Below are 27,417 nucleotides of genomic sequence, written 5' to 3'. Positions count from 1 at the left end.
CATTGGGAGTTTAAAAAAAAACTGCATTGGCAATACAGTCTTTTTTTATTATGATCCCCTCTGCTAATAAATTAAAAGAGTAGTAGGATGACCAGAAGCAGAAAAATCTTCAATAAAAAACACCTAAAAAGCAGCCCCCAAGCACCTGAAATACTAATGAGTCATGGGGGACAATAAATCAAACTGCTAGGTGGAGAGGTTTCTTTAGATGTACATGAGGAGCTTTTGACTTCTGTAATACCAGATTTAGTGACCATAAGTGAGATGTGAAGAAATAGAAAGTTCAGCATTAAGTCTAGTTAGAGTACAGTTGGAGCTTTCTTTTTTTTTTTTTTTTTTTTTTAATTATTATTTATTTTTATTCTAATAGGAAACCCTTAGTAACTTGATTTAGGAGTATAGTGGAAGAAATGAAAACTTGAGATGCTGAGTATTTAGCAAAGATCAGTTACGACTTTGTTAGAGAACACAAAGTGTTAAAGGAGGTCTAATTTATTTGATCTAATTATTATAATTTGAAAGTTAAAGCTGAATGAAACATTATACCTTAAAAGTGAAGACTGCCAAAAAGAGTGTACCCTTTTAACAAAAAAAGGCTAATAGTGCAATACTGACTTTATTTTGCTATGTAATATGTACCCTGGGATTCATATTGCTATATTTATATCTATAGTTTTAAGAGTGAAAAAACCCCAGACCTTGAGAATCCATTAAATGACTTTTGTCTGGGGTTATTCTTAATATCCTCTGAATGATGCTGAAGATCATCTGTTGCAGTCACGTTCTTTTGTTTTTTCATCCATTGACCCTTGTGCATATTTAATTATAGAGTAAGAAGGTAAAGAAAAAGAGCTGATCTTGTACATGAGCTACCTCATCTTTATTATTTTGGGAAGTGTAATAATAATTCAGTCTCTTGATGGGCTGCTGATTTTTGGTTTTATTTTAATAGATTTCGATGATGAATTTCTGTGCACTTTCTGTCTGATTAGAAAGGATTCGTTATGTTTCTGTGTCTTGCTATGAGTCTGTGAATGTTGTTTTGAAGTAAATCACCAAATACATGCTTACCGGTAATGTGCCAGCTGGCCTGTTAGAAGCAGGGGTTTAATTATGAGAGGAATGTTTTAACTTGAAGATTTTACAGAAGGTTTACAGAGCAGGCTGTGCATTATTTCTTTGAAACCTGTCTTCCGTACCTTCTGTGTCTGCATTGTAGATTGCATCATTGGCATCTACAGTAGTTGCCTGATGGGAGAAGTCATCTTATTCTACAATTGCAAATTGTCTTGTCAGAGTTAAACAAGAATTGTCAGGGTTGGGAATGTGGTGTTAGAGGGGTTTTTTTCTTGTCTAGATTTGACATAAAACCTTTGTCCCTTACAGAGGCATTAAGAACTTTATCTAGATTTTGCAAATGGCATTGCTGCGTGACTCTCAATTAACTGTAAAGTAATGTCAGGTCTTTGCTTTGTGTCTTTGCATTCTGTACGCTACATGTCATTGCTTGGATGTTTTGGGACAGCTTTGCAAGAAGCTTCACATCTCACATGAGCAAACAGCTAAAGGAAAGTGTGCAATCTGCAGTCACTACAGGTAGAGAAGTGTGCTTGGAGCGGTGAGAACCTGTGCGTGTCTGCAGCGTGGCCCAGTAGGATCAGGAGCAGGGCGCGGGCGTGTGCTCCTGCTGGCTGCTGGGGCAGGCTGGGAGAGTGGCGGCTGCTGTGCGGCTTCCTCCGCTCTCCTGCACTGTGAGGCTCCTGTGTCACCTGTGCCCCACGGAGCTCTCAGAAAGTGCCAGTCAGCTTCTGGTAACAGATGCAGGAAATTCTGTCATGCCTCTTCTTCAACAATTACAGGAAAGGCTTCTTTCTTTGAGTATCAGTCAGCAGTTTCCTGTCACCTATCACGTGCAAGTGACATGCAGTGTCCCCTGCCAAGCTGAGCAAAGACCTCCACTGTAGGAGCTTCCCTGGTCCAGTTGCCATTTTGCTCTTGAGATTCTCTAAGTTTGGGAAGCTCCGTCTTTGATTTTAGAGCCTTTTGCTAGGTTTAATGAAAAATCAGTGTGTTAATTGAACCAAAAAGTTTGGGATATGCACCTGCAGCTCCTGCTGTTTTGGCAAACAGGAAAAGCTTGCAGTTCTAATGTTCTGTTTTATGTTAATAATTTTAATTTAATCAAACTTTTTTCCCTCTTTCTTTTGAATCTCTGAAGATCCGAATACTTGACAGTTCATATGTCAGGAAGGGTGGGGAAGCCAGGCTATTTCTGTAGATGTGACATACCCAATATGAAATTTTAGAAATGAGAGAAATGTCCCTTAATTTCTTTCAATAGTAATTGCTGGTTCTAGCAAGTGGATGAAAATGCTTGTGACAATGGTGACTTTTTTTGAGCTCATGTAAAAATAGTTTTTTGTGTGTTGTTAGTCCAGCTCCTTTATGGTTCTATTGAAATGGAACTTCCAGAGCCAAAGTGATGTAAAATATCTGTATATATATCTACCATCATCTCTAATGTTTGTTCTTTGACATATGTACAGAATAATGGAATTCAATTACAGGTCTTGCTTACCTTTAGAAGACCTTGTGCACGTGTTTTTGCCTCTTTTCTATATTTTTTGTTACTTGATTATTTCAATACCATGTACAACAGTAAAGAGATTATAAAATTTTCACCTTTCCAGTTGATCTTTCAAACAAAGTTTGGGGAATACAGACCTTAAATGCAGAGAGGTGTTGTGTGAATAGCATTACTTTTGATTGTTTGGCTTATTTTTGTTTCCATGTTTCACCTCTTGTTCCTCTACTTGGTTGTTCTTCATTCTCCATGTCTTAGGAGTTATAGTTGGGGTTTGGACATTTGTATTTCCTTCTCATTTAAATAAGTCCCTTTCATGTATTTTACTAAATTATAATTCAGTGTATTGAACCTTCTGTTTTTAAGGTGAAAAAGAAAACTGTCTGATCAAAAAGCAAAGATGCAGAGCACTTCAAATTACCTCTGGCTGTTGTCTGACATTCTAGGACAGGGAGCGACTGCAAATGTTTTCCGGGGGCGACAGAAGGTTTGTGAGGAATTTTCATATGCAAGTAGCATAATGAAATCAACAAAAAAAGTTCAAGATTTAGGCCTAAAGCAAATGAAATGTGTCTGTGTAATTATTCATGCTTAGTTTTTAAGTTTTAGTATTTGTCCATTGAATTAGAGTTCTGTAGTTAGATTTCTAAAGATTTGTTCTTAATGTTGTAGTATTTTTCCGTGTAAAATATTAACTGTTAGTAATTCTTCATTCCTTTTTCTTCAGTTTTATGGAAAAAAAATCTTATTCAAGAATTTGAATAGAAACAAATGGCCTACCAGTTTCTATTACATGATCTTATTATATGTGTCTTTGTTAAACTGTCTTTTCATTGATTTTTATCTGTTCTTTTAAAATCTGTTTTGGTGAATTTTATGATTCTTTTATGTGAAATATTGTTATTGTAGTGGATGAAGCTGTTGTTAGTTGTTGTGTGTAAGTCAATGCTTTTTAAATGTCTTCTTGGTGACATGCCTTGAGTAATCAGTGCAAAATAGTAAATTTTTTGCTGTGAAAATGATACACTAAAGTATATGTTGCAACCTGAATGAGGGGCTAAGAGTACCTTAGTAGTGTAGGTCATTTGTTGCTATGAATTTCACAAAGAAAAGTATAGTTGTGAAAGTTGCCTTACAGTAATGATAGTCTGTGTGAAATCAGTACAAAGTGATTTGTAAGATACAGTGTTTCTGTGTTCCACATACAAGTGTGAAACAGCATTAAGCAATAATTTAGCAGTTAATGTGCTTTTCTGGTAAGTGAATTTCAACACAGAATGATTCTCCTGTAAGCCATGATTGTACCTGTCATCACCCTCACTAGTCTGAGCCTGTGACCCGCAGCTCATTGCCACAGGAGAAAGCTTTTACCTGGGCACCAGTAGTGCATGTGAGTGTGCTGTAAAGCACTTCCTTTGCTTGTCTAAGCACAGGAAGGCTGTGTCCTTAGAAATAATTTTTTGCACAAACTGCTAGTGCAAGCTTATTCCTAGAGTGGGCACAGGAAGATGCTTTGGCCTGAGAGGAAAAGGAGATGCACTTCCAGCTGGTGTCGTTGTTGCCTGAGCATGTTGAGGCTTAGTCCCTCTGGAGAATGCAAATCTGATTAATCTCATGATTGTGCTCCTAACACTTATTATGTGGGTTTGAACTGCTTCAGGATTTTACATGAGTGGCATGTAGTGCTTGAAACTGCCTTTGAAAAAACAAAATACTGGTTTATCAGTACAAACAGAACGGTAAAGAAAGAAAGAGCCAACATTCAGCTACCGGAAATTGTCTTTTAACTTAAGCAAGTCAAGTATGTGCATGCCTCTCATTGATTGCTGCAAGTAACTCTTGCTGAAAAAATATTTTTCAGCTAAGTTTAGGAGTAATTCTTAAATTTGTAGCTTTTCTTATACTAACTGTTCTTTTTTTTTTTTTAAGAGTACATCTTTGTGACCTAATGAGTTTCCATTCAGCTAGTCTGTTTGGTTCTGGTCTATATTAAACTAATGCATTTTTTTTTTTTTTAGCAGAATCTTTATTTCCACCTTAGCCGAAAGTAGTATTTTGAAATATTTCTAGTCTGATTATCCTCACATGTACAATAGAAAATCTCAAAATGCTTGGATAATGTCTATGTGTACATTTACAATCTTTTGCTTCTGTTTGATGAGTAGTTTGCTTGTTTTCAACAGAAAACTGGGGATTTATATGCTGTCAAAGTATTTAACAGTATAAGTTTCCTTCGTCCTGTGGATGTTCAGATGCGAGAGTTTGAAGTATTGAAGAAACTAAATCACAAGAACATTGTCAAATTGTTTGCCATTGAGGAAGAGGTAATGAATTGTTGTTGTGATCTGAGATGCATGGAAGAAACTGCAGTAACTGTTTTTTTTTTATCTGCAACTGTAGAGTGTATAGTTACATTTTTAAAGAATGGTAACATATATGATGATACAATTACTCCCACCCAACCACCACCATATTTTGATTTTCTTTCTTCTTTGTTGTTGTTGTTGCTGTAAGAAAGAATATGCTTTCTTTTCAGTAGGTGAAACACCTTCAGTGTGTGTATGCTCAGGTAATGAATCTTATCTCAAGAAGCCACTGTCCTAACTTGTATCTTGAATTAGGATTTTTAAGGTATCTACATGTATTAATATTTAATAGTTGAATAATGGAACTGTTTACAGTTGAAGGTGTTTCAGTAATCCTGACAATTTTATGCCTTTCCTTTGCAACCAACTGAAATGATGACATAGGATACTATTATACAGTAGTATAATAGTATAAATTATTGGAGCAGCTGAACTGAAAATGAGACTGATGAGTTGAAATGACCCAGATGATGAAATGAGTAAAGAAGGACAGTTGGTATTCTCAACACTAGTGGGGTGTAGTTTCTTTCTTGTCCACCTGTCAATACTGCTGTCAACCTGCTAGTGCCTAGAATTTGAGGCTTTCTTAGTTATTTTCCCCTCTCCAAGTTGGAATACATGAAACAATTTAAAAATCCACCTGCACTTCTTTTGAAGATCACCAGAATGGAAATTATTATATAACTATAGATTTTACTTTTCTGTTTTGAAAGTAAGATCTTGTGGTTATAGGTAATTTCTGACATTGGTGTCACAATAGTCAGATTCTTAATCTCTTTTTGATTTTCTTTCAGACAACTACTAGACACAAAGTACTAGTTATGGAATTTTGTCCATGTGGGAGTTTATACACAGTTTTAGAGGAGCCGTCTAATGCCTTTGGTTTGCCAGAGTCTGAGTTCTTAATTGTTTTGAGAGATGTGGGTATGTAGACTTAGCTCTTTGGTCTAATTTGTTGACTGAAACAATCTCATACTTGTTTTGTTTATCTTGAAACAGCAAGAGAGAAATTTAAATGACTGTCAACGAATTGAACAAATTAATATGGTCATATGGAATCACATATTTATATCTATGTTCATATAGGTATCTGCATTAAGAAGCCATTTCTGCGTAAAGTATTGATGTAATTTTATTGCTTTATTTCAAGATTATTTTTCACATATTGAACAGACTTCTAGTGGTCATTTCAGAAGAGCTAATTAGAAAAATAATATGGTTTACCTGTGTTTACCTACTATAAAATTGTCCTCCTAATTTACCTGCTATAAAAATTACTTTATGGGAAAGATGTTACTGAGAGCAAGAAATGCTGTAATTTAGCTTTTGGAAAGGAAAAAAAGCAATCTGTGGTCATAGTCTTTCTGTTAATTAAGTGTCCCTTCTCATTCCCATTTCCCAATGAGAACATAAGCGTGTCTTCCTAGCATCAATTACAATTCAGTGTTTGCACAGTCTGTGTCACAATGTGTACATGAATTCTGTATTTATTTTTTCAATTGAAGTGGCTGGGATGAATCATCTCCGTGAGAATGGAATAGTGCACCGTGACATCAAGCCAGGCAATATAATGCGTGTTATAGGTGAAGATGGGCAGTCTGTTTACAAACTTACAGATTTTGGTGCAGCAAGAGAACTTGAAGATGATGAACAATTTGTTTCTCTCTATGGCACAGAAGAGTATTTAGTAAGTATTTAGTATTTAGTAAGGCTGATGTAAATACATCAGCCCTGAAATAATTTCCAGGTCCAGCTTTAACTGTTGCCTTGTGTGAAAGGAGGAGCAATGATATTTTAGTTATGAATATATTTGCCTTTATCTCTGTAGATGTGTTTTAGTTTGTGTTTGAGCTGCTAACTTGGTGTAGTTAAGATTCATGTGAAACCTTGGCTAACCAAAGAGAGGCAGGTAGAGAAGTATCAAGACAAACACCTTAGTATGATTTTCTTCCTGCCATGTTTTTCCGTATGTGAATCATAACTGATACTCTCCTCTGCTATGGATCATTTTTCCATTTGGTTTCTGTTGTTTCAAAATCATCTGGAGGAATACTGAATTTCTTCTCTTTTTTAGTGGTCTTTTATACTAGTAGTCACTCTTCAGCTGAATTTTAAAATATTTTTTGCAAACTTGTTAATAAAAGCATATAATACCTAGGAATATAGTGATGTTTGTCAGAATAGCTTAAACAACTTCTATGATACAAGCAAGCTTTTCTTTTTTAAAGAACTGAAAGTTTAGACTGACAAATTACCTTGCTATGAAAGGATAGATTGGGGTTTTTCTTTATAAAGCTTCATCTTTCTTTATAAAGCTTCAAATTGTAACTTTTTTTTTTCTCTTTAGCATCCTGATATGTATGAGCGAGCAGTTTTGAGAAAAGAGCATCAGAAAAAATACGGAGCAACAGTTGATCTGTGGAGCATAGGGGTGACCTTTTACCATGCTGCAACAGGGAGTTTGCCTTTCCGACCTTTTGAAGGACCTCGTAGAAACAAGGAAGTGATGTAGGTAATTTAGAAGGAGAATTTTATCTGTTGGTAAATTAAATCAGCCCTTGAAATGCTTTTTACCAAGGAATCCTACACACATATAGTAAACTTTAAAACAGTGAAAATATTTAAGGGAATACGCTCTCGTGTTGCAGTATAGCCCCAGCAGGCAGCTGAACATCACAGAGCTCTTCACTCACTCCTCTGTAGTGGGATGGGGAAGAGAATTGTAAGGGTGAAAGCACAAAAACTCATAGGTTGAGTTAAAGACAGTTTAATAAGTAAAAAAAAAAAAAAAACTCCACAGTGAACAGCAACCCTTGCCTCTTAAACCCAAAAGGAAGCAAAACCAAGAAAAACAAGTAATGCAGAAAAATCCCCAGTTGCTCACAAGCAGCCGACTGATGTGCAGTCAGTCCCTGACCAAATGCCACCCTGGCAAATTCTTCCCCACCTCCTCCTTAGCTTCTGTTGCTGAGCAATGTGGTGTGGAATATCCCTTGGGTCAGCTGTCCTCCTGTATCCCCTTCCAACTTCTTGCCTGCCCCCCAGCGTACTTGCTGGTGGGGCAGTAGAAAAGTAGCAGAGGCCATGGTGCTGTGTAAGCACTGCTCAGCAATGGCTAAACATGCCTGTGTTATTGACACTGTTTTGGTGACAACTCCAAAACATGGTACCTACACTACTATGAAGGAACTTAACTATCCCAGCCAAAATTAGTAGAAACATTCTGCTTCAACAAGGATTTTACTGTGTGGCACCTTAAGATCTGAATTAAGCGCTTTAATTGAGAAAGACCTGAATTGAGCTCCCCCAAAATACTGGTGTTTTTACACACATCTTTCTTTCAGCATGGCACTAGGCTGGTCTGTTGCACTGCCATTTATATGACTTGGATACTCAGGCACAATTATGGTATTCTGAAATGGGGTTTCAGTGCTGCAAATTTCTGTTGTCCTTTAAATGATGGTCTTACCCAGCAGTCTTGAAATGGGTGCACTACCAATGAGACTGACATTTGAGTAGTATAGCTGTGGACTGCAGCTGAAGATAATAGGGATGGCTCCTGAATGGAAAACAGAAGATATGCCTATGATGTGACAATTGTATTCGATTCCTGTTTCATCTTAGTCTGTTTCTATTTTCTTTTTCTCTGTGTTGCATTTTAAGAATAAAGCAAGGTGATACTTGCAACTTCTAACACATCAGTAACATCTCTGTTCTGATGCTCTGTGTAAAACTGACTCCAGTTGTCTTAGTTGAAGAAATTGTCAATCTTATGATTTTTTTCACATAAGAATTCTTGCTGTAGCTGCTGCTTAAGAGATATTTTGTATGTATCTTGTCCTCCAGGAAGAGAAAACACAACTGAAATATTCTGTTGCAAAAAGTCGGTTGATCCTCATTCATTTAATGAAAAATTTGAGAAATAGTTGCCTATGCAATACAAAGTAAAACAATGCCAAATTGTGTCCAGATTTCTGGATGTTCCTTCTCTATGCCCAAGCCACTCTGTGGTGGCTAAATGTTGTCTGTTGCTGTGGAACATGCTAGAAGTTAGCATGGTAATGCGTAAATTGAACTAAATTGACTTTGATTAATTAACTATTGTGAAAACCTTTTGTTTCCTTCATTGTGCTGGAAATATCTCTGGAAGTTTTCCCCGAGGCTGAGATAGACAAAGTTGATTCTCCAGCTTAGCTTTTTGTTCTTTACTCTTTTAGTGCTGCTCTGTCAGCTTGTAAGTGAAGCTTCTTAATTATTGAACCATCTACAAATTTAGGCAAACCTGTCATTTAAATTTGCATTTTTGCTGCCCCTTTGAGGATTAGTTGCTCAACCTATGTATGTATAAGAGATAGTAGTTGAAGTTTCCATTATTTTTGTAATGTATTGCAGGTATAAAATAATCACTGGAAAGCCTTCCGGTGCTATTTCTGGAATACAGAAAGCGGAAAATGGACCTATTGAGTGGAGTTGGGAGATGCCTGTTTCTTGTAGCCTTTCAAAGTAAGTTTGAACTTACAGATGTTCACAAAATGTTTCAATGTCACTTGATTTGGCTTTTCCAGTTATTTTCTAGGATTGTGTCTTTGGAACAGAGATCTGACACAGTTTTTTCTTTGAACTCTTCAGTACATCGGTACAGTCAGATATTTGGTTATGAAGTGGTATTTTCTTCCCAGCTGTCCAAATATTTTATGATTACTAATTAACAAATGAGCACATCTGATGTGGTTTGAGAAGAAATAGTATTACTGCATTTTTCCACCCTCAGGAATGAAGAATCAATAACTTTGATGGCCCTCATTTCTTGCAGGAATGTGACTTCAGATGTGACAAAGATTAGGCAGTAGGAAGGAAATGATAAAGACAATTCAGAGGCTTACTTTTTGCTAGGAAAGAGGTCACATCAGTGCATTTTAACACATACTTGTGTCTTTTCAATTTTATCATCATATTTTTGCTTCATATGTCCGTAATATTCAGTAGGAAGAGCATGGAAGGTCTGATTTTGGTATGACTTTGAAAACGCTTCCCATAACCCATTTACCCTTGGACTTCTTCCGTACTTTAAAGTTATTAATCTTTCATGGTAAAGGAGGAAATAAATTGTTCTATGAACAGACTGTAGAAGCAAACTTTTCTGAAAGCCAAATATGTACATCCTTAAGGGGTGTAGAGTTAAAGTCTGGTTTATATGAATTCATTAGTTTATAATGTGCAAAAATTGCAATTTTTATGTGTTTTTCATGATACTGCTCATTTGTTCCTCTGCTTGTTCTGTACAATTGAACTGCTTGAAATTATAAAGGAAGCAATTTTTTTCTCATTAAACATCTGCTCACAGTAATACTTTTAAGTAGCATTCAAACAGTATTCAGTGTTATAAGTTTAGTACTAAAGTGAGTTTGAGCACAGCATCCACTGACCTCTAATGCAGTCAGCAGTGTGCTTGCAAGCCACTGCAGCTTGCTTTAGAATGTTACCAGTTCTGCTGCTGGATTCAGGCTTGATGTGTACATAATGTTAAAATTTTGGAGAAGTTGTTCATGGTAATGCACAAGTGGGATCCATAAAGTTCCTTACCATTCAGATGCTCAAGGTAGAAGTGCAAAAATTTTAAGCTGACCTTTCTCCTAGAGCAGTAACAACTGTAAGGCAATGGGTAGCACAGATTTTTTTTTTTTTTTTTGCAGCATTGAAGCTGCATATGCAGAGTACTTATTTAGCCCCATTTCAATCAGGATGAATTGTTAGTTTTGACAGTTTAATGAGTCTTTGCTAATCCAGCTGATTTTGATTGAAAGCAACATGGTGTGCTCACACAAGCATCACTACCAGCAAATCCTAAATGGCAGTAGCTTCCTTCAGTGATACACTGTGGTGTGAGGAGTGAGTGGGGTAAAATGCTACTAGGGTGGTAGAAAGTGGCCTCAGCTCTACAATGTAGATTTAGAAAAAATTTATGTAATTTTTGCAGTATGAGTGAAATTTCTCAAATACCAAAAAAAATACTTGATAGTTAAGCATAAAAAGAAAATATTTAAAATATGTGTATTAATGAAAAACAATGGACATTGCCATTGAACATTTTGTTGCTCAGTGTAGGAAAAAAAGCACTGACATATTCTTTAAGGGATAATAGATGTGTATACATGAGACAAGTCAAATGAATTATTGCAACTAGTTGCAAGATAAAATGTTCCAAGTAGAACCAAGTTGTCTCATCTCTTCCTGGTGTCCTCTAGGGGTCTGCAAGTACTGCTCACACCTGTCCTTGCGAATATTCTTGAAGCAGACCAGGAAAAATGCTGGGGATTTGACCAGTTTTTTGCAGAGACGAGTGACATACTGCACCGAATAATAATCCACATCTTTTCATTACAGCAGATGACCTTGCACAAAGTTTATATTCACAACTATAATACGTAAGTGTTCTCTCTCTCTATTTGCATTACTTTGCTCTTGTTCAGGCTAACAGCACTGTGACCTCAGATCACCAGTTACAAATTCAATAGCCTGTGACCTCCTGTCACCAGTGTTACAAATTCAGCAACTTCTCCTTGGCAGTTTATCTGAGGAAGTGAAAGGGCGCAATTGTCCTGCATAGTCATAGTGCATATAGAAACATGCTGACCAAAAATAAAAATGAGTTCATTGAAGGTCTAATCAACTGATCTTAAACTTAGTCTTTTTTAGTGACAGAACACAGACGTAATCCTTGATGTGTTAACAATATGTCTTGCACATTTCTATACAATCCCTATTTACAAAGTAGTTTTTTAGAGACTATATTAATCTCTTGCTCATCTTGTCCTCAAGCATACAAAATGCACACATTGTCTCTGGTGTAAAGCTCTCAGAGGGGTTCTGAAGTAGTAATTGGTACAGTTTAGGATCCTGATTTGTGTGGGGTTCACTTTATGACCATATAGTGCTGATGTTAAAAGCTGTAAGATGTACAAACATAAATGCCTTTTCTCTGCTGTATTACAAATAATACAGAGCATGTGTTAATTTCTAATACACAGATACATACTGTTATTTCATCAAATGTATAAATACAGTTTTGCCCACTTCAGTTTTTCTTTTCTATTCCATCACTTTTATTTTGAGAGAGCCCAAATACTGTTTTTGCAGAGAAATCTTGCTTCTAATTTTTATTGTTATTTACATGTGTGATTATTTATAAACTAGCTGTAGTATTAAGAAGCAATATTGTAGTAGTGCTGCACAGGAGGCAAACTGGTCCTTCCCATTAGTGTACTGAAGGTTTTTCTTCTTTGTGGGAGGTTTTGCTAGTTTGGTTTTTTTGGTTGCTGTTGTGGTAGTAGACTTTTGTGGTAGGGTTTTTTGGGGGGGGAGAGGTATGATGGTATTATGAGTTCTTTTCCTTGTATCTATCGATTGCTGTAAATAAAATTCTGAAGCGTCTTTGCTCTTCCTTATCACTGCTGTTTTAGGAAATACTCTGGCTATCTGTTAGCTTAATGGCTGAATTTAATTTTTTGACATTTAAAACACCAGACTTTGCTTTTGGAGAGACCATCCATCTCCTTTCAAGAAAAGGATATTCCTTAGAAAACTTAAGTAGGCTTCCTTCCCCTCATCTGTTGTTGCCTGTTTTTACTGGCCTTCAGATCAGAGCAGTTTGGTTTAGACAGACGTGCTTTGGCAGATAATCAGAGGTAGAAAGGAAGTTTGATATTTTGCAAGAAATAGCTTTTATTTTTGTAACACAGCAACCTGGGGTCTTAGGCACCATGCTACTGTTTTTTTACTTAAAAGTCAAGTGCTTTATGTGTAAATCTAATTCTTAATTAATTAGAAATAAAATAAATTTTTATTTAAATAATACAAAATCTGAATTGTTGAACTATTGTAGTGAGTCTAACTGCTACCAATTATATTGTTTGTATTATAGAGCTGCTATATTTCATGAGTTGGTCTACAAACAGACAAAAATACCATCTCAGAATCAAGAACTGATATATGAAGGTCGGCGCTTAATACTAGAGCCTGGCAGATTGGCACAGCACTTCCCCAGAACAACAGAGGAGAATCCTATCTTTGTAGTAAGCAGGGAGGCTGTGAACATTGTTGGATTAATCTATGAAGAAGGTATATGAAAGTAATTTTCCTTTTCTCACAGCTATCTTTTTTAAATAGTTTGGGTTACTTAATGCAATTGTTTTATGTCTGTTATGTCTTAGAAATAGTGTTGGAAATTTTCTTTTGTTGATGTCTGAAGTTCTAAGTATGCAGTCCAATGTTTTTCAAAACTCAAAATTCTGAGTATTCAGAACATTTTTACAGAAACAGTAGGTGCTTGTAATATTCCAAGTCCTTTGAACCTGAACATTTGTGTGCTAAGATATAGTGGTGCTTAAGGAGTTATGAACCTTTCTGAAGTATGACACTTTAAACAAGTAGAAAGAAACAGAAAGTAACTCAAAGCTGGTTCTTTTGTTTCATTATTCACTAAGTGGAAAGTCAAGTTTTATTTTTTTTTATTTGTTGTGAATTTGGTTAGCCTTTCAGTTAACAGAGGAGGTCTTTACAATGTACATTTGCTTAGAAGATAAGGTAATACCATAACAGAGGGGAAAAAAAGAAGAAATTAAGCTTTTGAATTTCCATTTATCATTGTGAGGCTTTTAGAGGGGCCTATGCCAGAGCCCTTTTTTTATAAATGATGGGCTGGAGGACATGGCTGCAGTTGAGAGGTCAGCATTGCTTTTGTCAGTATGTCCTAAATACTGACTGCTCTGGCCAGCTGGCACTCAACACAGAGGTGCTGAAGAGTGTGGGTAGGTGAGCTGTTTGTGCAAGGATCAACAGGGCCTTTATGTTGTGTCACAGAGCTTTTTGAAGGAGCCAGTGAGTGTGAGAACAAAGGAGATTCAGGTGACAGGGGCTACCTGAGGTTGAAGTGCTGCCCTTAAGAGCCTCAATGAAAATAAGCAGCTGTGTGATGAAAAGAGAATGGTCTCCTATGTGGGCAAACATGAGGCTGAAGAACAGAGAGAAACAGTTGGCTCTCTCAATGGAGAGAGATTGCAGGTGGAGACCTGCATGAATTCTGTGCAGCATGTCTAGAAGTGAGTCTGGAAAAGGAAGGACAATTTGCTGAAGATACCAAGTTATTTAAAACAGTTAAGACAAAGGCTGATTTTAAAGGAGTGCATAAGAACCACATGATATTAAAAGGCATAAAAGCAGTGTACAGGGTGGGGAGGGAAAACAATCTGAACTTTTGAAGTCTCTTCTCAAAAATAACAAAATACCGACACTTATTTTATGTTTCAGTTTTACTTCCTAAAGTACATCAACGTTACGATTTGGATGGGGATGCCAGTATGGCTAAAGTGAGTAATTACCATTTTAGGTTATATATCTGTCTTGGATAATGACACTGAAATGAAAGCTACTTAATTTTCAAATCAATAATGTTAGTAAAACTATTTTAGTATGCTAATGAGGATTCTGATTGATAGAAATATATTTATTTGTTATTTATAATAACAAAGGATCTAAAAGTATATTACAGCTGTACTTTGTATGCAAAATATGGTTTGGGTTTTTTTTTAAAAACTAAACCCAAAGTCCAGTCTTCTAAATTCAAAGTGCTCTGTTACTATATAATTCAGTGCTGGTGGGGAAAGGAGCCTGACACTGTGTAGTCCTGAAGTTAGAAGCTTCATAACTTCTAATGGTGCAAAATTTAACATTAGAAAAATAACTCTTGCTCGTTAGAGAGGAGTCTCTAGGACTCTGCAGAAGGGGGGAATTTCTGTTGCCTCTTAAAAACTTTCAGAATCTGTGGGAGACAAGTAAAGGATGTTGCATTCTTAAGTATTGTAAATGATAGTATCTGAAAACTTTGTTCTCAATTCTATACAATACAGCAATCTTGTAAGTGGAATTGGGTAAATTAAGAGAGTCTCTAGCCTTAGAATTAAAAAAGGGTCAGTTTTTACAAGTTCCTTTTAATGTATGTGCTTGATTCCTAAAATATTGAAGAAATGTACTTGTAACTTTGACAGAAATATTAAGTTGCATCATTTTTGTTTGTGATATTTGTTTTCATCCCTAACAGGTGCTTCAGCATAACTGGAAAACCCATGTTTAGCTCTGCCTTCATAATGGCTGTTTGGTTGTTGCCTGACTAAAGCTTAGGCCAAGTTACACATTTTAAACTACCATCCTCATGTTGCTTTCTTTTATTAATCTGTGTTGCTTTGTTGTGATGTATTGTCTTGAAGCAATTGTTAAGAGAATGCCTCATCAATACTTACGCTGGGTTTTTTTCCTCCAGGCAGTGACAGGTATTGTATGTTATGCCTGTAGAGTTGCCAGTTCTTTGCTGCTTTACCAGGAGCTGATGCGAAAAGGAATTCGATGGCTAATGTAAGCAACTGATTGCATTTCATCATGCTTTTTTTTGTTTTAATTGAGATACGCCTTGATTATCAATATATAATTCTGTAATCTCTTGATATTTTGGGAGGTTTTGGTTATCCTTGAGTAAGGATAGGCTGTATTTCTCTCTTTTTCCAGTCGTTAGGGAAACTAAATTTTTTTTTTATAATTAAGGTGTTTGCAAATTTACTTTCTTCTGTGTATAACTTAAGTCTAACTTCTGGTAACATGCAGATGGAATTGAACAGCTTGCAAAAGGTATTTTTATATGAGGATTATGTTAATGCATCTCTAATTGAAAACAATTCCTCCTGGCAATTATTGCTGCAGGTGTATTTCTGTATTACTGATTGTTGGTAGGATGGCAGTTAAATACTTTTGTTATAGACTAATGCTTCACTTTTTTAGTGAAATAATCAAGGATGATTACAATGAAATGGTTCATAAAAAGGCAGAGATTGTCATCAGGCTGGATTTCTGCAGCAGAAACATTGAGAAAGCTGAGAAAATGTGAGTAGAAGCACTACACCATACACATAGATTCTTCATTATAATTTTTAGTGAAAACAGTATTATAAGTTATGATTATTTCCAGTGGTTTTGCATGTAAAAATTAAATTTGAGTCAGCATGGATTTTCTGATGGCACTGACTTGAGCAGATTGAGTCATATATGTTACTCAAGTTAGAATATTAATTTTGCTGCTTAACCTGATAAGAACAAGTAATTACTGGTAAGTGGTAACTGTGTGTGTTCTTTTTCTTCTTTCTTATCTGACTCTGCTCATTTGCTCTTATTGACTCTAGAAGCTATAGTAAAGCTTGGACAAAGAATCAAGTAGCTTTTCTTTCATTAGTGCTTTTGCCCCTGTGTTTGGTTGCGTATGACTTCAAATACTGCCCCTTACACAGTTTTAAGACACTAGCATTTTCTGTGTGGAAGGAATCTTCATGTTGAAATATAACACAGAGCAGATGCAAAAAAAAGCCCCAAACAACCAAGCCTAGCCCCTTGGTTCCTTCCCAGGAAGGTGTTATTCTTAGGCAGTGTGATAGGAACTTTAAATAGCACCTCTTCTTAGCATTCTCCTATGGGTGGTAGTTTTCCTGTTTAACCTGCTGCCAGTCTTTCCCAAATGCTCTCTTAGTCATGGGATTTTCTGAACTTCTCACCAGGCTGCTCTGAAAATGCAGATATTCACAAGATGATTAACACACACATGTAGAACCACTGGGTTTGCAGAGTAGGCTTAAGAATTAGACTTAAACCTGTTGGAGCTGCTATGCCTGTGCAAATTGAACACCTTATACGCAGTAGTTGTGGATGTTCAAGGGTTTGACAGATTTGCTCTGTGTGTGCCAAACCTACCTTAAAATCTAGGTGTGTCTGTTTGTATTGGCTTCAAAAGCACCACAAAACCACAACAGTGAAATAGTGAAGTTGGTAACTTGCAAGATGACACCTGTGCAGCCTAGATACAAATCATCAGGGCAAGAATCCGAACTCCTCTTCAAGCCCATTTGCACTAGCTGACAGGACTAGATCTTGATCAGTCTGTGTTTGTTTCAGATAGTTTCTTCCTGCATTCTGCCAGAAGAAAGCCACTCAGAAGAAGCCACTGTCAGTTCTGTTCTGTGACTCTGTTGCACTCAAGTATCTCAGCAGCAGTTTGAAAAAAAATTACATTCATTTGCTAACTGGAGTAATTCTCATGTGAACAGAAATTTTCTATGTGTTTGCATGTGGTCTTTTGGCCTTCTACAAAAGGGCAGGATTTTCAATTTGTTTGACTTTGCTAACTTCTTAAAAGTCTTCTAAAGGACATGTCCTCTTGTTTGTCCTTCCTTTTCAAGGCTGTCCTTCAAAGCATAACAATGCAAAATCGTTATTTGAAAAGGTAAATAAGGCATTGAACTTGAGCGAAGCATGTATTTTTTGAAAGCAGTTGCGCTGTTTGTGATGGTGTTTTTACAACTAAAATGTACGTGAGATTCAACAGGAAAAATATTGTCCTGAGTAATTTATTTGGCACTTGAGCAATGGTCATATGGAAAGTATGAGTATGAACAGATGGTCCTACTATCCCAGCCTTTAAACATTTCACCCAGTAATTTTTCTCAGAAAAGCATTTTGGTACACTGAAGTATTAGTTTGTTAATGACTACTTTAGTACATTTAGTTTGATAAGATTAAAAAAAATTACTTGATGAAAGGAAATAGTCTGCCACTGCCTGTCAAGTACAAGTAATAAGACTAGAATAAAGAATTCAGGAATGAAAGTTTCGACTTTATTTTAACAATTCCAATGTAGGAAAAAAATCAGGGAATCTTTTTAAAATCTAAAATGTTTCCATTGTTAATGGCCACTTAAATCTGTCAGCTTTGTGGTTGTTGCTTGACAGAGACTGTATTTCGTATACAAGAAGAGGCAGTTACTGTTATGATCTGGATTCAAGAAATATTTTGAGTGTAATCAGTGCTTGTTTATTTTTTTTAAACTATCTTTTTTGCTGGACAGATACGAAAACTTGATGCAGATCAATTTGGAATCATCAGAAGTGGATGAAATTTCAGAGATACACACAAAACTCTTGCACGTAAGTGTCTGACAAAGTTACCCTGTCATTCTGAAAATGGTGTTTCTACAGAAGAAGCCAAATACATGATAACACAGGCTTCTGTGAATAACAACTCCGAATTTTCAATGTAGTTTCTAGATTGCCAGTTGTTAAAATGTCCATACTAATGTGAATATCTTTCTGAAAACAGAGCAGATCCTTTTATATTATCTCAGTGTAGTGAAAATGAGTTCCTGAAAATACATTCCTATTTTCTAAAATACTCTAGAATTATAACCCTGAAATATATTTTGCTTTGCTATTTTTAATTTCCAATTATTTTCCTTTCCTTAAGAAATAATTGACTACTTTGCTTTCTAAAATGTTACATTCACAAACACTCTTCAAAGTGATGTGCTTTGAAATGTGCATCATGTTTCCAGACATGAAAGGAAAATTTGAAAATAACTTAATACACTGGGAGCAGGTATAAAGTTCTGCATTCTAAAAGCAAAAGATGATTAGTGCATTTTTATTTTGAAGGTTGTATGAACTGCAGAGAAAGGAAGGTATGAATCATGTGGATTGTTATTATATGAATTCTTAATAAACCAGAAGAATAAGGGTAGAAGTAAATAAGGGATTTATGAAAGAGTGAAGGTTATTGTTGAAAGAAAATAAATTTTAAGTAACAGAAATGCCAGCATCAAATATGATTCTTTCTTTTATAATACCTTGCTTTATCTGCTTCTAGCTAAGCCTAGGCAGATAACTGGACATATTTATTTAATGGAAATCAGTGAAACAAACAAGTTTGTAGTATTAATGTGCTCAAGTAATAATCAAGTAATTTTTTCACTTTACCTAGTGATAAGATTGAACATTCTTGCTCTTACATAGATCTCCAGCTCTCAGGGCACCATAGAAACCAGTCTGCAAGATATCAAAACCAAACTTTCTCCTGGTGGTTTACTGGCTGACACCTGGGCAAATCAGGAAGGCATGCATCCAAGAGACAGGAAGTGAGTAACTGCTTACTGTTCTAATATGTATTGAATTCTGCAATGAGTTGTAGTTCACAAAGCTCATTGATAGGTACTTGAGTTTATGTATAATACATCTCATTCTCTTCCTTTTGTTGCTCTAGTCCAGAAAGGCTGCAGGCACTGCTGTCTTCCATCACAGACATCTACTATCAGTTCAAAAAAGATAAAGCAGAACGAAGTAAGTAATTTATTTGATTCACTATTAACAAAAAATGTAATGCAAAGGACAGGTCAGTCTTAGTTTGACTAGGGTATTAGTGGTAGGAATGGACAGTTAGCCACAGTGCATATGTCTGTAGGTCCTTAGTGTGGTAAAGCCTTTATGAATGAAACACCACTATTAATAGCATAAATTTGAATTGCAAGACTAGAGAGGAGGAAAAAAGTGTGTGAGCACTTTGACCTGTAAAAAGAAGAAAACTGTGTAGGAAATAGGTAAACATAGCAGAGTTTTGCATAAATAGAACTAGTAGAGTTAGATTTGTAATGTATGTCATCTGCTCTGATCCTAGGGCTTCCTTATAATGAAGAACAAATACACAAGTTTGACAAGTAAGTTTTGAAGTTACCCTTGGGAACTGTTGTGATTGCTTTCAGGTCCTCCAGATGCTCTTGCCAATAACCCGTTCTATTAATTTTATTGTAAATCATAACCTCTTTAGGATTGCTTTGTAAAAAATTTCGTTTAAGTATCTTAAATACATTGGGGTACTAGTGATAATGAAGTGCTTTCTAGCTGTAGAGTTCTTTCACTGATAGGCCTTCTAAAAGGAAAATACCTGATTGTTATCTGGGCATAACTGTTTTGTAGGAAGTTCACTTCTTCCCTGTTTTTTTTCAGGCAGGAAAAAGCCCTGAGTAAGATCGAAATGACTTTGTAGTTAAGGTGGAGATAATTTTCTACAGATGAGTAAAATATGGACTAGCTGAATGAAATTCTAGAATGATTTAATCTTACAGGAAATACAGCACACAAAATTAATTTTAATGCTATTCTCCATGCTTGTTTAGTTTAAGATTATCACTCATGCAAGGTGTTAACATTAAGCATCTGTGGGGTCTCTAAACTTGGGTCTCTAAAATCCCATAATCTCCACTGATTTTATACTGCTGTACTTGCCTCAGGATTTATTCAGTTCCTCATATGCAGATGGCTAGTGCCATTTAAGTTGCCCTAAAATACAGGATTTATTCAGTTCCTCATATGCAGATGGCTAGTGCCATTTAAGTTGCCCTAAAATATCAGACATGCTCTGAGACTGGGAGGTAGGACACAAGTAAAATGGGAAACCTGTCAAATGGACAGGTGGTCAGAAGCAGTGCAGGATATCTTTGCTGGAGAAGGTTGCATGGAGTCCTCCTCCTAGTGGCCATCCAGTAGCTGAAGGAGGAGCCAGAGAGCAACTGTTCATCAGGAACTACACTGATAGGACAAGGAGTAATGGCTTCAGACTGAAAGAGGGGAAATTTAGATTGGATACACGGAAGAAGTTCTTCTCTGTGAAGGCAATGAACAGATGAACATGGGAACAGATTGCCCAGAGAAGTTGCAACTGCCCCATCCCTGGCAGTAGTCTATGACAGAGGAGTTGGAACTAGATTTTTTTATTGTCCCTTCCAACCCAAACTATTCTAAGATTCTACCTCAAATGATGCTAGATGCTTATGTTTAAGTAAATAAATTATTCTCCTAGTGGCTGGTCAGCTGCATGGTTCCCTTTGCTAAATGCTGCATGAATTTAGACACCACTTACATAATTTTCTAAAAAATCTTGCTCTTCCTACCATGAGTGTGGCTTCACTGACAATTACAGATAGAAAGCTGTCATGCAGAGGGCACAGCCTTGCCACTTGATTTTCCCATAGTGAAACCTAATCTGGATAACTGCCAAGCAGAGGGGAGGGTTTTCTACTACTAAAACTGTGTCCTTGCCTTAGTGTATGATGAACTTCAAATAAGTATGCTTCATTTTCATGGTTTGAATACTGGTATATTTTCTGCCAGAAATATCTCCCTGGGACTGTACAGGTTTGATACCCTAAGTCCATCTTTTTTATACTTTATTCACCCCACAGGGAAATGGCAGTGGCTTTTGTTAAAGACTGTGTGCTATTATCAGCAGAGGCTGGTCTATGTAATATTTATCTCTAGGCAGATAAGGGAGCAGCACTCAATTTGAATTTTATTTTTCTGGTTGAATGATAGGTATGCATTCCTGATGACCAGCCCAGCTACACTTTAGCTGCTACATTTAATTAACCAGTATTTATTATGCAAGACTTAATGAAATACCTGAAGTAGGTGTTGGTCTGTAGTGTTCCAGTATCCCTTACACTTACTGGTGCAATGCATAGCATGGCGAGGCAATTACACTGGGACTACTGTCTGCCACACGAACAAGAATTGGGTTTTGTTTTCCTTGCTTTTCCTTTTCTGCTTGTTTCTTTTTCCTCTTGTCATAAAATTAGGCTGACACAAAACTCCTGTTCTTTTTCTTGCATGTATGTTACTCAGTGCAAAGGATTATTCATATATGCTAGAAGTCCCAAGTATCTGCAGTAGGCAAATATAAAGTAATTAGGACTTTTGTCCTTTCCATTTAGAATTCTGAAATATACCAGCTGACTCAAAGAAGATATTTGACCATTTATTAATCTAAAAATACGAATACAAACACAAACTAAGTGCTTCAAATTATTTTCTTCCTCCCTGCTAGGGTATCTTTTTGAAGCATAAATTGTCAGTTCCTGTAGAATGTTGGGTTCTTGCACATTACAACAGCCTGAATAAAGGTGGCTGCACAGATTTTAAGTCCACAAACCTTTCTCCAGATTTCAGAAAGTTAGAGGAATGGAGTTTTGAAAGCAGTATGACACTGGTTTGGTTGTTTCTGTGTTGCAGGCAGAAGCTGTATTTGCATGCTACAAAAGCCATAGCTCTTTTCAAAGATGAATGTGTCAGCAAGTATGATACATTTTTGGACAAAGCTGAGGACTGGACAAGGCAAGCTATTGATTTTTTTAATATTTGTTAATGTTCATTGCACCACTTTATATAAGCAGCTCTTAAAAGAAAACTCTTTTTCTTTTAGGAAAATGCTTCTTACAAGGAAGCAATTACTGGCTCTCACCAACCAATGTTTTGGTATTGAAGAAGAGGTGTCCAAATACCAGGATTATATAAATGAGGTAGAATGCTTCAAAATTATGGGAAGCATTTGCATAGTTAAAAGAATTCTGCATATTTTCATGTCAATAGTGTTGCTAACAGTGAGTTTTACATTAATGTAGTTGTATTAAATTACAGGCCTTTGTGGGTGCTGTATGTGGTCTGCAGTAGCTTCATTGCCATGTCAGTGTGGACTGCAGGATGGTGTTATTTTTTGAATAACTGAGTAATGGGATTTTGTGAATTGTAACTTGGTTTTGGAATTTGGTGGGGCTACTTCGGTTTTGGTGGGTGTTTTTTGGGGTGTTTTTTGTTTGTTTGTTTGTTTGGGGTTTTTTGTGTGTTTTTTTTTTTTTTTTTTTTTGGTGTGGGGTTTATTGGAGGAGTTTGTGGGTTTGAATGATTTGGGGTTTTTTTTCCATAATGTTAGCCTTTCCCCCTCAAAAAAAAAAAAATCAGTGCAATGGATGTGGGTTCATTGAGAACTGTTCTGTGCAACTGTTACCATAATATTTTCAGAGGACCTAGAGCATTATCCTGATTCTCTTATGAAGTATAAAAATGCTGCTTTCAAAGTCAAGATTATGGGATACATACTTAATGATGTTAAACTAATGATTTGGACAGTGACTCTACAGGGTGCAAACTTATCAGAATTACCTCAAAATTGAGAGAATAAGAGCATTTTCATGTAGTGAAATTATTATTTTTTAGAAAGGAAAGATAAATGAACAAAAAGCCCTTGCTAATTGTAAAATCAGTTTAGGAATGGTGAACAGCAGCATTTTACTTGTATTTTAGTTGCACCACCGATCCATTGATTAGGATCCGTTGCCCTAGGATATCTACAGACATAAGATAATTCTTCCTTTCCAGAGTTTATTATGAAAGTATTAGACAGAAAGATGGAACAAACCAGGGAATTATTGGTTATGTCAATTCAAAACTTGCTGTGATGATCTCATCTTGGAGCATATCAGCCACCTTAGTACTGTAATGAATTTATGAGGTACCACAGCAGTGGAGAATTTAAAAAAGGATTTTAAGGTGGGCATCAAGATGTACATGACAACTTCTAATGTAACTTAAATTTCCTTTTTATCTATTACAGTTACAAGATGCCCTGCCACAGAAAATGTTTGCAGCTTCCAGTGGGATGAAACATACGATGAATACAGTCTATCCAAGCTCAAACACATTAGTAGAAATGACTCTTGGGTGAGAATTTTGTAATGGGATTGATCTAATATTGTATATTTGCTATACAGGGAAATTGAAAAAAATTAAATGACTTAGTGATTGCTGTATTAAGGTCAAGAATTTTACATTGCTATAGTGGTGGCACAGATTTGGAAGTGAGTGGGGGACAGCACTAATGTATCATCTGTCTCTTTGTAAATAAACAACTTACCTGTCCCTTATTTTGTATATAATGGCAAGTTGCTGAAAACTCTGGTGGTGAGTGATCAGAGCAGGTATCTATCCCAATAAAAACTTTAATCTTTCTTTTGCTTCTGGTTACCACAGGATGAAGAAACTAAAGGAGGAAATGGAAGGTGTTGTTAAAGAACTGGCTGAAAACAATCACATTTTGGAAAGGCAAGCAATTGTTTTCTCTTTTGGGGTTGAGACTAGGGGCAGGCTTAATTTGGTACATTTTATAGATCCAGAATATAAACTAAGGGAATGATTCTTTAATGTCTTTAACTGTAAATGTATTTTGAGCTGTTCAAATGAGGTATAACAAAAAAAATTATTCAAAACCTTGGAACGTGGCTGAGTCAGAATGGTCTTACAGCAATTTTTGTGGCATTTGTTATTTCATGTTACTTTGGTTTAGCTATAAATACTAAAATACAATAAAATAATATAGAAATAAAATATAAATATAATAATATAATATAAAATATAATAAAAATTCCTGTTGCACAGACAGATCAATTCTAAATTTAAGGAATACTGTTGCAGCAATGTAGTGGTATCTTTTAATTCCTCCCATTTAGAGGTTGTTTTTGACAACCATGGAATTACACTGAATTAATGATTTTGCAGTTTTCAGATTCCTTAAGTAAATTGAAGAGGCAAATATGTTTCTTACAGTCCTGAGAGGGTATTATCATTGTCACATACAGACTGATTCTGATTTTTTTTCCTATGAAGATGAGAAAATATATATAAAAATAAGTATCTCCTGAAAGTTCCAGGGTAAATTGCTGGTAGAGTGGAGTTTAGCTTCAAGCTAAATTAGTTTTTTTTTGTTCCCCATTCCCAGTCCCATACTTGCAGCAAAGCTTCCTCTCTTCCATCTTCTTTGCAGTTACAAAAGTTAGGTACAAATGCCTCTGTTGGCATGTAGCAAGGGAAAGGAAAACCCCATAAACAAATTAAAGATTGATTCTGTGATCTAGTCAACCACCTAAAAATATACTGGTTTTTTTGGTTTAGATTTGGTGCCTTGACTATGGATGGTGGCCTGCGGAACGTGGACTGTATGTAGCTTCCAAAGGACCTGAAGAGGACTTGTAAATTTTTTCAAAGGGAAAAAATACCATTGGGACAGTTAAAAGTAGATAATAAATCCAGGATTTTTTTTTCCTTCAGCAACTGTAATATTAAAGAAAATGTAAATATGTATAATATGTAAATACAAAAGAAATATATATCTTTTCTTGGTCACTTTTAGGATAGAATAACTTCTGGCAGGGAATTGAGCCCCTTGGAGGATCTCTGAGGAGTCCTAAAGGGAAAAGTATTGTTGATGAAACTGACATTTGTCTGCTTTGAATATTGCCCTTTTTTTTCAGAATGCAATTTAGTCTTCATTGCAAGAGGACTTGCAGTACTCCAAAACACCGTTGTATAAAGGGTATTTTGGATTTCCTTCAACAACCACTATTATGTAGGAGTCCAGTTGAATGACTTTAATCATCACAGAACATGATGAATGTTTTAAATGAGATGTTTTTAAATGAGTGTGAATAGGGACTAAGAGTGCAGATAGGACAGCACAGAAATGCATTTCTCTTTCCTTCGCATTCAAGCTGTTAGCTCACTTTTACTTGAGAGAGCAAATTCACAATATTTTTTAAAGTTCTCTAAATATTTGGTGCCATGTTTTCTGTAATTGTTTGACTGCTTAGTATATGGAAGTTTTGCACTCCAGCTTGTCAGAATGAATGTAAAAATTCATCTTTTGGAGTACAGCATTTTCAGACTTTCCCTGAAATCGTGTTGCTTACTACAACAGTGGGTACTTAAAACAACTTCTTCTTAATCTTATTTGCAGGTATAATTTATTTAAAAGGTTAAAAATTTGGTATTAGAAGAATTTGTGGACAGTCAGTAGACTGGATACTATCACGCCTCATTAGTAATTGAATTGTGGAAAATAAGGTACCAGTCTAGATCTTGAAAAGGGACCACTCCCACTGCTGCCTTACAACTGAGGTACCAAACTTTGATGGAAAATATAGTATTATTTATTTTCCAGATGCAAAGATGAAACATTCTGCTCCAAAATACATAGGAGAAAGAGAACATGAAAACAAAAAATTCTGGAAACATCCCTTTGTTTGGCTACTACAGGTGTACATACTTGTTTCAGATGAGCATACAAATATTACAGAACTCATTCCTTCCTTGTGGAAATCTGGCCATGGATATTCAGTGGTGTCCAATTACACTTCTCATTGCTGCATTACACCTGTAAGAGCTGGACCAACTATATTTAGAATTTTCCATAATTACTGGTGGAGCATTTAGGTGTAAGCTAAACAACATCAACCAGTGATAGCACCTGGTAGTTTTGTGATGCTTATTCCCTGCTTATCTGTCCTGGTCAGAACACAAAACATTTTCATTTCCTTTTTAGAAAATATTTGGAGAGAAACTTAGGAAATTTATAAATGAGTGTTTCATTTTAAAAGAAAAGGAAATTTGCTTGCCTTGATGTCCATGACCTGCATTCCAGTGTTCTTGGTGAGAATCAAAAAAGGGAATTCAAACATTTTTACACTCATGTGAGCAGCTTCTGTCTTATCACCAGAAAAACCTAGCTATGCAAAAGGAGTGCAACCATTTGTCACACATCTTTCTTTGACTTTCTTAACAGTTTTTAAATACTGGAATTATGTCTAACTGGAATGTTTTAATGCCTGCTTGTACATTTGTTCATTCACATCCACAGTCTCACTGAGTATCAGTAAAACACATGAATAAATGTTAAAAGAATTTGGCTCCTTAGATGTGCATAAACTATATTTTGTCTACAACATTGTAACACTTTGTTGTTTCTTAATCTTGAAAAAAATCAAATGCTAGGTGGAATATATAATTTTCAACTTCCTTATACTGAAGCAGTCTCAAAAGGAAAGTTAATTGTAGTAAAAATATAGTCTGTATGTTGAAATATGTGCAGCATTCTTTTACATGTTTGAAATTTTTTTGTTATATTTTATGTTTATTTTAAACTTTGCTGGCTTTAGTCTTGCTGAATACATCAATAATCTTAATCATGTTAAAATTTCTTTTTCTAAAGCAATTTTAACAAAGCAGTAGCTAAGGAACTTGAAGTAATCAGTTAATAATCTTCTGATTACATTATTATGAAGCAAATAATTTTTCAAGTCAAAGCATCGTGTTGGTACCATCAACTTTTTGCTCAAACTAAGATGCTATGAATCTTGCTATTCATTTGCCAAAATAAGTAATAGAAAGTAATATATGGTTCGTCTTCCTGAAGCTGGTTTACTGGGTTGGGGGGGCTGTAGGAATCAGCTGAATATATTAATTATCTGTTACTTGAACAAACCTGTCTTCATATGAATTGTGGAAATGCATGAGTGAACAGCTTAATGGCATAAATACATCAACCACTTATTGTACAGTGTGTACTTCTACCTTTTCATAATTTAATTTTCTGTTGATTTCAGGATTGCCTTACGAGATTTATTTCCTTGTAAGCACAATAGAGAACCTGAAACATGAAGTTGCAAATTGCAACTCAGTTTGCATTATCCAGCTGTTAAGAAAATGTGCCCTGCACAACAGAATCACTTTTCCTAGTCTCTGCTTACTGGTAGAACTCAATCAGTTCTAATGTAGTCAATCACTGTAGAAGTGGCATTGTAGAACAGTTCTGGAGAGTCCTGAGCAGAACTGGGAAAAAGGGGTTGTTGGCTGAAAGAAGGGAGTACTGGAAGAAAGGGGGAGTAAACGTCTTTGGTAATCTATAGGCTGTTCCAGAAGATGAGCATTCACTCTGTCTGTGGTGAAA

At 35.9% G+C, this 27,417-nt stretch overlaps 1 protein-coding gene across 3 annotated transcripts in view; it reads left to right on the top strand.

Moving 5' to 3' along the window:
* TBK1 (TANK binding kinase 1) overlaps positions 1-27,072 on the top strand; it is a 28,169-nt gene extending 1,097 nt beyond the window's left edge. The window contains exons 2-22 of one of the 3 annotated variants that reach the window (XM_053943103.1): positions 1,526-1,596; positions 2,951-3,071; positions 4,768-4,908; positions 5,745-5,874; positions 6,456-6,637; positions 7,298-7,458; positions 9,343-9,453; positions 11,196-11,375; positions 12,872-13,068; positions 14,257-14,315; positions 15,266-15,357; positions 15,778-15,879; positions 17,888-17,966; positions 18,828-18,949; positions 19,075-19,151; positions 19,486-19,525; positions 21,876-21,977; positions 22,066-22,162; positions 23,254-23,360; positions 23,670-23,741; positions 24,588-27,072. In XM_053943103.1, coding sequence (XP_053799078.1) covers positions 2,985-3,071; positions 4,768-4,908; positions 5,745-5,874; positions 6,456-6,637; positions 7,298-7,458; positions 9,343-9,453; positions 11,196-11,375; positions 12,872-13,068; positions 14,257-14,315; positions 15,266-15,357; positions 15,778-15,879; positions 17,888-17,966; positions 18,828-18,949; positions 19,075-19,151; positions 19,486-19,525; positions 21,876-21,977; positions 22,066-22,162; positions 23,254-23,360; positions 23,670-23,741; positions 24,588-24,639 — 2,190 coding nt within the window. In that variant the 5' untranslated portion in view covers positions 1,526-1,596; positions 2,951-2,984 and the 3' untranslated portion in view covers positions 24,640-27,072. Of the gene's footprint in view, positions 1-329; positions 1,597-2,950; positions 3,072-4,767; positions 4,909-5,744; positions 5,875-6,455; positions 6,638-7,297; positions 7,459-9,342; positions 9,454-11,195; positions 11,376-12,871; positions 13,069-14,256; positions 14,316-15,265; positions 15,358-15,777; positions 15,880-17,887; positions 17,967-18,827; positions 18,950-19,074; positions 19,152-19,485; positions 19,526-21,875; positions 21,978-22,065; positions 22,163-23,253; positions 23,361-23,669; positions 23,742-24,587 lie in introns of those variants that run through there. The other 2 variants (XM_053943101.1, XM_053943102.1) reach the window with 2 other exon arrangements.
* Positions 27,073-27,417: the final 345 nt, after the last annotated feature.

The sequence above is a fragment of the Vidua chalybeata genome, chromosome 5 (genome assembly GCF_026979565.1).
Source record: "Vidua chalybeata isolate OUT-0048 chromosome 5, bVidCha1 merged haplotype, whole genome shotgun sequence".
Lineage (NCBI taxonomy): Eukaryota > Metazoa > Chordata > Aves > Passeriformes > Viduidae > Vidua > Vidua chalybeata.
Note: the sequence above shows the minus strand (reverse complement) of the source record. Positions and strands in the feature narration are given on the sequence as shown.